Source organism: Centropristis striata, chromosome 17 (genome assembly GCF_030273125.1).
Source record: "Centropristis striata isolate RG_2023a ecotype Rhode Island chromosome 17, C.striata_1.0, whole genome shotgun sequence".
Classification (NCBI taxonomy): Eukaryota; Metazoa; Chordata; class Actinopteri; order Perciformes; family Serranidae; genus Centropristis; species Centropristis striata.
In genome coordinates this window covers 33578698-33592229 of record NC_081533.1, presented here as the reverse complement: position 1 = coordinate 33592229, position 13532 = coordinate 33578698, and the positions used below count along the sequence as shown (strand labels likewise).

General features: G+C 38.4%; 3 protein-coding genes across 3 annotated transcripts in view; 2 read left to right on the top strand and 1 right to left on the bottom strand.

The window, feature by feature from the left end:
• Positions 1–531: 531 nt before the first annotated feature.
• LOC131989088 (tripartite motif-containing protein 16-like) lies at positions 532–2166 on the top strand. The gene has a single exon (XM_059354264.1). The coding sequence runs from the start codon at positions 541–543 to the stop codon at positions 2164–2166; it is 1626 nt and encodes a 541-aa protein (XP_059210247.1). The 5' UTR covers positions 532–540.
• Positions 2167–4080: 1914 nt separating this feature from the next.
• On the top strand, positions 4081–6106 carry LOC131989077 (tripartite motif-containing protein 16-like). The gene has a single exon (XM_059354251.1). The coding sequence runs from the start codon at positions 4081–4083 to the stop codon at positions 5707–5709; it is 1629 nt and encodes a 542-aa protein (XP_059210234.1). The 3' UTR covers positions 5710–6106.
• Positions 6107–11989: 5883 nt separating this feature from the next.
• Positions 11990–13532, bottom strand: part of LOC131989106 (SH3 domain-containing protein 19-like) — a 48901-nt gene continuing 47358 nt past the window's right edge. Inside the window, exons 17-18 of the mRNA XM_059354288.1 lie at positions 13071–13159; positions 11990–12158 (exon numbers count right to left, since the gene is read on the bottom strand). Of these exons, the coding sequence (XP_059210271.1) occupies positions 12048–12158; positions 13071–13159 (200 nt within the window). The 3' untranslated portion in view covers positions 11990–12047. The remainder of the gene's footprint in view (positions 12159–13070; positions 13160–13532) is intronic.

Here is a 13532-nt window from a genome sequence, read left to right as displayed (position 1 = left end):
CACTCTAAAATGGACAAAGATCACACTGACGGAAACTGAAAAAAAGCGAAAAGCTATTATTATATGTTGGGAACAAGAAGCATCAAAATCTAAAGAACAGCCTCAGCTGCTTGCACATATCATGAGACACATTATCAGGCTTGTCTTGGGTCAATATATCAACTGAGAACAGCGGCTGTAAACCTGTTAAAGACAGATTAACATGTTACTAAAGTTCAAACTACCTAAAGGGAGCAAAGGAAAGCTATAACTGCACCCAAAGATCAAACTGCTCTGTTAACTTGAATGAATGACACACTGATAAGCCCTCCCTTTTCTCAAACACAGGGCCCAACTCTGACAGTATGTTTGCTGGTTCAAGTTTAAAGATGGGTGTGACCAATAAGCTGTAAACTGCAAGAGCTGACAAACCAGTTTATTGTAGATCAATTTGCAGTTGTGCAACACAAGAGGGTTTGGCTTCCTGTGTGACGCATGTTTCTGCTGTGAGGAGAGTGAAACTATTTAGTCTTTGTTTAGTCTCTGTTGTCGAGAGGTGAAATGGCGCAGCAAAGAAATCAAACAGACGAGGTGAAATTCTGCTGTTCGATCTGTCTGGATCTACTGAAGGATCCGGTGACTATTGCATGTGGACACAACTACTGCATGGGCTGTCTTAAAGCCCACTGGGATGAAGAAGATCAGAAGATAAATTACAGCTGTCCTCAGTGCAGACAGGCTTTTTACCCAAGGCCTGTCCTGGTGAAAAACACCATGTTGGCTGAGTTAGTGGAGGAAAAGAAGACTGGACTCCAAGCTGCTCCAGCTGATCACTGCTATGCTGGACCTGGAGATGTGGCCTGTGATTTCTGCACTGGGAGGAAGCTGAAAGCCTCCAAGTCCTGTCTGCAGTGTCTGGCTTCTTACTGTGAGCAACACCTCCAGCCTCACTATGAATCTCCTGCTTTTAAAACACACAAACTCGTTGACGCCTCCGTTAAGCTTCAGGAGAACATCTGCTCCCATCATGATGAGGTGATGAAGATTTTCTGCCGCACTGACCAGCAGTGTATCTGCTTTCTCTGCTCAATGGACGAACATAAAGGCCACGACACGGTCTCAGTTGCAGCAGAGAGGACGGAGAAGCAGAAGGAGCTCGATGAAAGTCGGCAAAGAATCCAGCAGAGAGTCCAGGACCGAGAGAAAGACGTGAAGGAGCTTCAGCAAGAGACGGAGACCATCAATCGATCTGCTGATAAAGCAGTGGAGGACAGTGAGGAGATTTTTACTGAGTTGATCCGTGTCATAGAGAAAAGACGCTCTGATGTGAAGCAGCAGATGAGATCCCGACAGGAAACTGAAGTGAGCCGAGTCAAAGATCTTCAGGAGAAGCTGGACCAGGAGATCACCGAGCTGAAGAGGAAAGACGCCGAGCTGGATCAGCTGTCACGTACAGAGGACCACACCCAGTTTCTTCACAGCTACCACTCACTGTCAGAACTGACCGAGCCTACAGACTCACCAAGACCAAACATCTCCTGTCTGCAGTACTTTAAGGATGTGATGGCAGACGTGACAGCAGCCAGAGATAAAATGCACGCCATTCTTTCCTGGACATGGAGTTTAGCTGAGTCCACGACCAGAACTGAGTTCTTACGTTATTCATGTCAAATCACACTGGATCCAAACACAGCAGGCAAAAATCTGGTGCTATCAGAGGGAAACAGAAAAATAACTTATAATGACAAAAATAAGCCATATCCTGAACATCCAGACAGATTCATTCACATATCTCAGGTCTTGAATAAAGATGGACTGACTGGACGTTGCTACTGGGAGGTGGAGATGAGCAGGTCTGCTGCAGTCGCAGTCGCTTACAAGAGTATCAGCAGATTAGGGGACTTTAATGCACATGTCTTTGGATGCAATGAGAAGTCTTGGGCACTTTATATCAGGGATAGTTATACCTTCAGACACAACAACCAATATCTCAATATCTCAGGCCCTACATCCTCCAGAATAGGAGTGTACCTGGATCACAGTGCAGGTATTCTGTCTTTCTACAGCGTCTCTGAAACTATGACTCTCCTCCACAGAGTCCAGACCACATTCACTGAGCCGCTCTATGCTGGACTTTGGCTTTTTGGTCCTACTGGAGACACTGCTGAGTTGTGTAAACTAAAGTAGTCATTAGAGGCAGAGGATCAGATAATATCAGATAAATGTATTGCATCCTCTGTACATTAATGCAGTTGTAGTTTCTGATTAGACCCAGAGTGGCTGATGTTTTTGAGCCATTTGTGTGTTTCTATGAAATACAGTTTGTGTAAATATATGAGATTGTTTCAAATTATGGCCCATGTGAGTCAGGAAGTCAGGAGTCCCAGTCTGTGCTGGACTTTGTCTTTCTACATTTATTGAGTGCGCTCAAGCAGACAGGACTTATTAAAGATGTGATGAGTAAAACTGATTATCAATCATTGGAGTGACTCTTAACCTTTTTCATCATTTGTCTGTATTTTACTTGTAAGATTTCCTTTGTGTGATAAAAGAATAGCTACATATTCCTTTGATTTACTTCAACTGTTTTGAGTTTGATTGATGTCTGTTCATTAGAAAATCACAGAAGAATTAATGGACACATTGATGCTGTTTTTTGCATTTATTTGATAGATGTAACTTAATTTTTCCTTGAGATGCATTTTTAGTGAGATCACTGGAGCTTTGGAGGGATTTCTACCAATTTTCTTTCTTTCTTTAAATATGATGAATATGTAAAATGTAATGAAATGAATGTTCTGTTTATGGATTCATAAGGTAACTACTGATTTGATAAAGATGAACTGACATGTATTTTCACCATAATGACATCGGTATGGGTGTATCGGTGACCAAACCTTTGTTTTACTGTGGTTTGTTGTGCTATTATGAGTTTCTTTGTTCTTTTGAAAATAAAGTTAAATAAAGTAAAAAAATATATAATAATTTTCTGAATTATTTCATGTTGTTTTTGAGTGTTAAAAGTCTCATTCATTCACTCATCCAAATATTATATTTTATAAAATAAGCAGTATTAATGCTGAATTATTAATGCACAAACCCCACCAGCCACTTTACTGAAATAAACAGATATAAAAATCACTAAACATAAAAATATTCAAGCATGCAAAGATATAAATCAAAGACAAAGAAAAACAAGTTTAGGAGCGACTATAAACTAGGGTTCATTTTGATTAAAAACTGAATAGATAAACATAAATCGTGTAAATCTGGATTTTTTTACTGACTCAGTTGGATAGTTTGTCCATCTCGTGGAAATTAAACAGTTAATCTTCCTTTAAACATTTTAATCTTTTGTTTGAAATAATGTTCAGCTGCAGGACAGTCAGTCAGAGTTTGTGGAGATTTGTTTTGACAACATTAGTCAGAGTTATAAATGTTATACTGTAAATAAACTGAAAACCTTCATTGAGAATGCATACAGAACTGCTGAACACAGTGCTGAAGTTCAGACTGACTGTTTACGTGTAAATATTGACTTAAAGCACGAAAGGTCACTCTAAAATGGACAAAGATCATGCTGACAGAGACTGAAACAAGCGAAAAGCTATTATTATATGTTGGGAACAAAAAGCATCAAAATCTAAAGAACAGCCTCAGCTGCTTACACATATCATGAGACACATTATCAGGCTTGTCTCGGGTCAATATATCAACTGAGAACAATGGCTGTAAACCTGTAAAAGACAGATTAACATGTTACTAAAGTTCAAACTACCTAAAAGGAGCAAAGGAAAGCTATAAATGCAGCCAAAGATCAAACTCTGCTCTGTTAACGTTGATTGAAACAAACAGTGATAAGCCCTCCCTTTCCTCAAACACAGGGTCCAACTCTGACAGTATGTTTGCTGGTTCAAGTTTAAAGATGGGTGTGACCAACACGCTGATAACTGCAAGAGCTGACTAACCAGTTTATTGTGGATCAACTTGCAGTTGTGCAACACAAGAGGGTTTGGCTTTCTGTGTGACGCATGTTTCTGCTGTGAGGAAAGTGAAACTATTTAGTCTTTGTTGAGTCATTCTCTGCTGTTGAGAGGTGAAATGGCGCAGCAAAGAAATCAAACAGACGAGGGGAAATTCTGCTGTTCGATCTGTCTGGATCTACTGAAGGATCCGGTGACTATTCCATGTGGACACAACTACTGCATGGGCTGTCTTAAAGCCCACTGGGATGAAGAAGACCAGAAGGTAAATTACAGCTGTCCTCAGTGCAGACAGACCTTTTACCCAAGGCCTGTCCTGCTGAAAAACACCATGTTGGCTGAGTTAGTGGAGGAATTGAAGAAGACTGGACTCCAAGCTGCTCCAGCTGATCACTGCTATGCTGGACCTGGAGATGTGGCCTGTGATTTCTGCACTGGGAGGAAGCTGAAAGCCTCCAAGTCCTGTCTGCAGTGTCTGGCTTCTTACTGTAAGCAACACCTCCAGCCTCACTATGAATCTTCTGCTTTTAAAAAACACAAACTCGTTGAAGCCTCCGTTAAGCTTCAGGAGAACATCTGCTCCCGTCATGATGAGGTGATGAAGATTTTCTGCCGCACTGACCAGCAGTGCATCTGCTTTCTCTGCTCAATGGACGAACATAAAGGTCACGACACAGTCTCAGCTGCAGCAGAGAGGACGGAGAAGCAGAAGGAGCTCGACGAAAGTCGGCAAAGAATCCAGCAGAGAGTCCAGGACCGAGAGAAAGACGTGAAGGAGCTTCAGCGAGAGATGGAGACCATCAATCGATCTGCTGATAAAGCAGTGGAGGACAGTGAGGAGATTTTTACTGAGTTGATGCGTCTCGTTGAGAAAAGACGCTCTGATGTGAAGCAGCAGATCAGAACCCAGCAGACAACTGAAGTGAGTCAAATCAAAGATCTTCAGGAGAAGCTGGACCAGGAGATCACTGAGCTGAAGAGGAAAGACGCCGAGCTGGATCAGCTGTCACGTACAGAGGACCACACCCAGTTTCTTCACAGTTACCCCTCACTGTCAGAACTGACCGAGCCTACAGACTCACCAAGACCAAACATCTCCTGTCTGCAGTACTTTAAGGATGTGGTGGCAGCTGTGACAGCAGCCAGAGATAAAATGCACGCCATTCTTTCTGAGACACCGAGTTTGGCTGAGCCGACAACCAGAGCTGAGTTCTTACATTATTCACGTCAAATCACACTGGATCCAAACACAGCACACACATATCTGGTGCTATCAGAGGAAAACAGAAAAATAACTTATAATGACAAAAATAAGCCATATCCTGAACATCCAGACAGATTCATTAACATATCTCAGGTCTTGAGTAAAGATGGACTGACTGGACGTTGTTACTGGGAGGTGGAGATCAGTCGGCCTGCTGCAGTCGCAGTCGCTTACAAGAGTATCAGCAGATTAGGGGACTTTAATGCACATGTCTTTGGATACAACAAGAAGTCTTGGGCACTTTATATCAGTGATAGTTATACCTTCAGCCACAACAACCACTCCCTCGGCATCTCAGGCCCTAAATCCTCCAGAATAGGAGTGTACCTGGATCACAGAGCAGGTATTCTGTCTTTCTACAGCGTCTCTGAAACTATGACTCTCCTCCACAGAGTCCAGACCACGTTCACTGAGCCGCTCTATGCTGGACTTTGGCTTTTTGGTCCTAATGGAGACACTGCTGAGTTGTGTAAACTAAAGTAGTCATTAGAGGCAGAGGATCAGATAATATCAGATAAATGTATTGCATCCTCTGTACATTAATGCAGATGTAGTTTCTGATTAGACCCAGAGTGGCTGATGTTTTTGAGCCATTTGTGTGTTTCATGAAATGCAGTTTGTGTAAATATATGAGATTGTTTCAAATTATGGCCCATGTGAGTCAGGAAGTCAGGAGTCCCAGTCTGTGCTGGACTTCTAAGTTCATTGAGTGCGCTTAAGCAGACAGGACTTATTAAAGAGGTGGTGAGTAAAACGGATTACCAATGATTGGAGTGACTCTTAACCTTTTTCATCAATTGTCTGTATTTTACTTTTTTATTGCTTAAAACAGGGATTCCCAAAGTGTGGTGCGTGGACCCCTGGGAGTGCATGAGCTGCTGCTCGGGGGTGCGCGAGATGAAAAATGTAATGGCAGTCTGATAATGACACAGTTACATTCCCCCCCCCCCCCCCAAACACAATAAAGACGTGTTATTAATTAATTAATAAATACAGGCTATTCAATTTTGCGTCATTTTTTGTTCATTTTTGCATTTATTTTTTGGTTGTTTGGTAATTTTTACATGTATTTTTTGTCAATTTGTGTCTATTTTGATAATTTTGTGTCATCTTTGGTCATTTTTGCATCTATTTTGGTCATTTTTGCATCTATTTCTTGGTTGTTTGGTAATTTTTACATGTATTTTTTGTTTATTTGTGTCTATTTTGATAATTTTGTGTCATCTTTGGTCATTTTTGCATCTATTTTGGTCATTTTTGCATCTATTTTTTGGTTGTTTGGTAATTTTTACATGTATTTTTTGTCAATTTGTGTCTATTTTGATAATTTTGTGTCATCTTTGGTCATTTTTGCATCTATTTTTGGTTGTTTTTGATCTTATAATTGAGCGTAGAAGAAGTTATCTTCTTGTTCTTGTATCATTTTTCCAACCTGTGTTATGATGACGGGGTTGTGTTCACTCCACGCTCATTTAAATTTGCTGCAATTTTTGTTCAACGCAGCTCAAAATATTATATATTATATATAACATTAATATAAATAATAATAATATAAATATTGACGCAAGATGGCTGGTTTTACTTGAGCCTTGTGTGTGTTTTAACCAAATGCAGAATGTGTAAATATGTTCGATTGTTTCAAATCATGCCTTATGTTAAATATGTTTGATGCCTTCCATATCTCTGTTTCTTTTAAATGTTTGGGGTTTTATAGATGTGAGTGTCAATCAAGAGGTAAAAACAACATTTACTCTGTTATTGGATTATTATAATGTGCATGTCATCTAAAAAATACTTTAAGACGTTATTTAAAGAAGAACAATGACAAATGTGTAAAATTTAATACAATTGGTTCATTGGGTGTCCTAAATGTACACATTTTTACAATTTAGTTTATTTTTTCAGTGTTTCAATCATCATCCAGCCATTAATTCATGAACTAAGCAATCAAAATGAACAATTGTTAACGAAAAAGACCAGACGAAGCACTTTACTTTGTTTAACTGACGTTAACATGCCTACAACTACAATTTGCAAATATATAAATAAAGAATACACTTCTAGCACTTTCAACTGTTGCACATTCTGAATAAACACTGATTGGCTGAAACTAGAACTGGGTGTATCTGGATTTTTTCCTGGAGTAGCTCTAAAATGACAGAGGTCTTCCTCAGCTCCTGCTACAACCTTCCACCAAGTTTTATAAAGATCGGGTTGGTAGTTTTTTTTTTTCATAATCCAGCTGACAAAGAAACAAACAGAGGCGAAAACAGAAACTCCTCAGCGAGGTAACGATTATTATAATTTCTGAAAGTTTTATTTGTATTAATAAAAAGTTGGAATGTTTGGTTATACATACAATATCTCTTAGAAAGACCTTTAACACACACACACACACACACACATGCGCGCGCACACACGCACAGACACAGGCATGCGCGCACACACACACACACACACACACACACACACACGCACAGACACAGGCATGCGCACACACACACGCACACACGCACACATGCGCGCGCACACACGCACAGACACAGGCATGCGCACGCACACGCGCACACACGCACACGCGCACACACGCACACACGCACAGACACAGGCTCACGCGCACACACAGGCATGCGCACACACACACACACGCAGACACAGGCATGCGCACGCACACGCGCACACACGCACAGACACAGGCATGCGCACGCACACGCGCACACACGCACACACGCACAGACACAGGCTCACGCGCACACACAGGCATGCGCGCACACAGGCACACGCGCACACACGCACACACAGGCACACACGCACACACACACACACACAGGCACGCGCGCATAGTCACATGCATGCGCACACACACGCACAGACACAGGCATGCGCACACACACGCACAGACACACGCAAGCAGGCGCGCACACACAGGCAGACACACACACACACACACACACACACACACACACACAAACAGGCACACACACACACACGTACAGACACACGCACACACACACACACACACACACACACACACAGTCTGGAAATGTGAAATGTAGTTTTTGAGATGTAGTGTTGAAACACAGGAAACATATTGAGGAAATGTGAGTGAGTACAGTATTTTTTTAGAACTACTACAGCTTTGCATCTCAGAGTTTGGTACGATAATGTGACAAACACTTCCTTATAATCATTGAGAGGAAAATCTGCCTGACGACACAGTTTAACTGCCAGGAAACTGTTTTTAGTTCACCGAGAACCACAGCAGCTTCTGGCTCACTCCGTTTATACGACATTCAGAACTCATTATTAACTAGAAACATGTTTTAATGACGCTGTCAAATGTGATTTTTAAGTTCTGTAATACCTTACTTACACCTTTTAAAACGTTTAGGAGTTTTAAAATGTGTTTGTGTTTTAGTTCAGCATGTTTAAACCTGTTAAATACAGATCCTGTGGACTTTACATGACTGCCAAACATTTTCCAAACTATGCTGCACAGTTCTTCTCGCTTTATGTACCAAAACATTTTGGGAAATGTGCAGCAGTGATGAATAATCAGTTTGTAGATAACAGGTAAAAATAAGCCTTAGTGTTCTTTATGCAAAGTGTTCCAGTTTAAGCATTAAAGTTCTGGGAATGTACATTATTTGTAAGAAAAGAAACATGTGCACCAACTTATATAAATATCTACAAAAACAAACAATTCTGACAGTTAATTTCCTATAATTTTCTGTCTCCAGAGTGGCAATTTTTGGCCCTCACACACCGGTTTAAAGCTCCACGTTACTCAGTTTTATGCCGTTTTCTAATCTCCTCTGGCTCAGGATGAGAAAAAGATCCTTCACGGTACAGGATGTTAAAAATAAATGTGAGTTTCAACTGAGTTAATTAAAGTGAATTAGTCTCCCTCGCTGAACTTTGGACGCTTTAAAAGGTTTAACACTGCAAGTTGGCCTGATTTTAAAAATGTACACTACCGGTCAAAAGTTTTAGAACACCCCAATTTTTCCAGTTTTTTATTGAAATTCAAGCAGTTCAAGTCAAATGAACAGCTTGAAAGGGTCCAAAGGTAAGTGGTGAACTGCCAGAGGTAAATAAAAAAAGGTAAGCTTAACCAAAACTGAAAGATAATGTACATTTCAGAATTATACAAGTAGGCCTTTTTCAGGGAACAAGAAATGGGTTAACAACTTAACTCTATGGAGTCTTGGGCTATTTTGTCCATTTTTGAATTCTTTTCATGTCTTTGTAAGTCATTTTGTGTCTTTTTTTAGTCATTTTGTGTCTTTTTTTGTCATTTTGTGTCTTTTTTTAGTCATTTTGTGTCTTTTTTTAGTCATTTTGTGTCTTTTTTGTGTCTTTTTTTGTCTTTTTTTGGTCATTTTGTATCTTTTTTTGGTCATTTTGTGTCTTTTTTTAGTCCTTTAGTCCAACATAAAATGTGATTTTGAATCTTTTTTTTTACTTTCAAAACACTATCATGCTCAATAAAGAATTATAAATGTTGCAAATGTGCATTAATTTCAGAGTACACTGAGACATTAAACTGCATCATTTTCAATTCAATTCTGGAAAAGTTGGTGTGTTCTAAAACTTTTGACCAGTAGTGTATTTGACGCATTAACGGTTAAAGTTTAAGGGCTAGTCTGGATTTATTGAAGTGGGGTTGTATGAGGTACTATTGTTTCCACAGTCAGTGTTTTACCAACAGATGATACAAAAAGCTGAATCAATTCCAATGTGCGCTATATTCAGAACATTTTCCCTTTAAAGACACCAGACTCTAATAGTCTAGACAGAATGGTCCAAAAAAGTGAAAGTGAGGAGCATTTATGGGTACAAGTCAGGAACCGGCCTACTTTACTTATTCCAAGGGTGCTGAATCAAAAAAAATGGTTCCCAAGCGAAATTTTGAGTTTTTGACCTTCTCATTTGCATATCAAAATGGCCACAAAATGCCCATCTTGCTCAGTGATTGGACCATTTCCCCTTTTTTGTAAGTAGGCAATCAAAGATGAGGAAATTAAGTTTCTGGATCTATAGTCTAGAGTCAGAGCAAGGATATAGTGGAGGCTCAGTGTCTTTTTTATATCTATATATATGCAAAATACCAACTTTTAAGGTGAAATTAAGCTTTATTTGTGTGTCTTTTTTAAGGTCGACATAAATATTCAATCAATATCACTTTTAAATGTTCCAGTTGGTATTTTGCATATATATACATACATAAAAAAGACACTGAGCCTCCACTATATTCTTGCTCTGACTCTAGACTATAGATCCAGAAACTTAATTTCCTCATCTTTGATTGCCTACTTACAAAAAAACTAAGGGGAAATGGTCCAATGACTGAGCAAGATGGGCATTTGGTGGCCATTTGATACAAATTAGAAGGTCAAAAACTCAAAATTTCGCTTGGGAACCATTTTTTTTGGACTCAGCACCCTTGAGATATGTAAGGTAGGCCGGTTCCTGACTTGTACCCATAAATGCTCCTCACTTCTTATAGGAGGCCTTTATTCTGAAATCCGTCTAGACTATATTGACAAAAACAGTAATTTTACCTTGCAGAACACAGGAGTTTCTTATCGACCACTTCCTCTATCAGCTCATTTTTGTGTTACTGTGTGACTTTATTTGTGCAACCTTTGTGAATCCGAACTTACCCTCTAAAACACCAAATAAATGGATTGAGGCAGAAAGTTGACCAGCAACTCCTGTGTTCAGCGAGGTTAAATCAAGGTTTTTTTCCAGGGAGTCTGGTATATAGAAAGAAAACGGCCGTCTGACAGCTAGTTAAAGTAGTGAAAATATATTTTTTTAGGTGTTTTAATTGCTTAGCTTTCGTGTTGGTACCAGGGTTGCAGATACACCGTTATAATATGTATATTGTGGTATAAAAAATGGTTTTTACACATATTAAAAAAATCTATTTTCAAAAGGGAGACTTTCTACACATAATTCTAGCAAAAGAAAAGTATTAATTATAAAAAAAACCTTCTGTTTTCATTCTTTTAAGGGTCATAGTAATAATATTGTGTAGTACTGGATTTCCTGAGATGGTATTTGTACTGTGAAAATCTCAATAGTCAATACACTGACTGTGGATAAGTACCCCATACAACCACACTTTAAAAAATGTCTTTTTTGGGTAATTTTGTGTCTTTTTTGGGGTAATTTTGTGTCTTTTTTGGGGTAATTTTGTGTCTTTTTTTGGCAATTCTGTCTTTTTTCGGGGTGATTTTGTGTCTTTTTTAATAATTTTTTCAAAATGTCCCTTTAAAGTGAATTGGTCCTGTCTAAGCCTTGGAAACTTTTCAGTTGAAATACTGTCTTATTTTGACACATTCTAACAGTCTTTGCGTCTAATTACAGATGTTTAACAAAGAGGAAAAGTCGTCCCACATAGATCATACTTTCCAATCGTTTCCTATTCCGCAGATCGGATTTTGGAGGGTCCAAAAAGTCAATAAAAAAAAAAGAAATCCAGTCCCGGTGGGAAATAGTCCACAGAAGGAGAGAAGGCACACCAAAAATCAACAGCGTAGTGTCAGTTTTTACTCCATTGTGAAGGCAGCACGGGTCCGTCTCGTTCTCGCCACTTTAGTTTCATTAAAAACTGCCGGGAAAGTTTTTGTGAAAACCTTGAAATGCCAAACCAGAGTTGTAGCGGCCATAGTTCGGGGGAGGGGGGGCGCAAATTCAAAACCCGCCAACCCGTCTACAGATAGCGGCTCCAAAAAAAAAAAAAAAAAAAGAAATATGAAAAAAAACAAAGTTATTTTCTAGTTATTCCCCATTGGTGTTTTTTCAGGATTTCCTCATGAGAGAAGTGAAATGTAGTTTTTAGGGACAATCCCACGCTTCCCGCCTACAACTCCCAGAATCCACTGCTCATCCACACTCTCCACCTGTGTTACAATGTCACCCACCTGCAGGGAGACAGAGAGAGAGCAGATGTAAACAAACAATACAAACAAAACAACAGGAAATGTTGAAAAAATATTAATAATTTGACTTTAAGGCTTTTCTTTGACGTCTGTTCTTATTTATTTATTTTTATATTTTCTACATATATACACATATATATATATATACACACATATACACATATATATATATACACATATATACATATATATATATATATACACATATATACATATATACACATATACATATATATATACACATATATACACACATATATACATATATACATATATATACACATATACATATATATACACATATACATATATACAAATATATACATATATACACATATATACAAATATATACATATATATACACATATACAAATATATACATATATACACACATATACATATATATACACATATATACATATAAACATATATATACACATATATACATATAAACATATATATATATACATATAAACATATATATACAATGTATATATATGTTTATATATATACATATGTTTATATGTGTATATATATATGTTTATATGTATATTATACATATAAACATGTATATATACACATATAAACATATGTATATATATACACATATAAACATATATATACATATACACATATAAACATATGTATATATATATACATATATAAACATATATATACATATACACATATGAACATATATATATATACATATATACATATAAACATATATATATATAAACATATAAACACATATATATATACATATAAACATATATATATATACATATAAACATATATATATACATATAAACATATATATACATATAAACATATATATATATATATATACATATATACATATACATATATATACATACACACACACAAACACACCTTTAACGTGAGCTCGTCCTCGCTCTCTGCTGTGAAGTCAAACTTGGCCACTGCTTTAGCCGCTGACGGCTGGCCAGGGACCGGCTGAGCTGGAAACAGGAAGAGGAAGTTGATTAGACCTCTGCAAACAAACACACACCAACACACAGACACACACACACACGCACACACACACACAGACACACACACACAGACATGAATGTAAGCATGCGTACACACACAGACACGTGCATGCACGCACACACATGCACACTCACGCATGCATGCACGCACACAGATGAATGCACATACACACGCACAGACACACACACACAGACATGCACACACGCACAGACACATGCATACACGCGCACACACACACACACACACACAGAGACATGCACACACGCACACACACATAGACACATGCATGCACGCACACACACATAGACACATGCATGCACGCACACACACATAGACACA

Bases quoted from the DNA above. Each gene is read 5' to 3' on its own strand.
- LOC131989088 (XM_059354264.1), top strand. From the start codon at position 541: ATGGCGCAGCAAAGAAATCAAACAGACGAGGTGAAATTCTGCTGTTCG.
- LOC131989077 (XM_059354251.1), top strand. From the start codon at position 4,081: ATGGCGCAGCAAAGAAATCAAACAGACGAGGGGAAATTCTGCTGTTCG.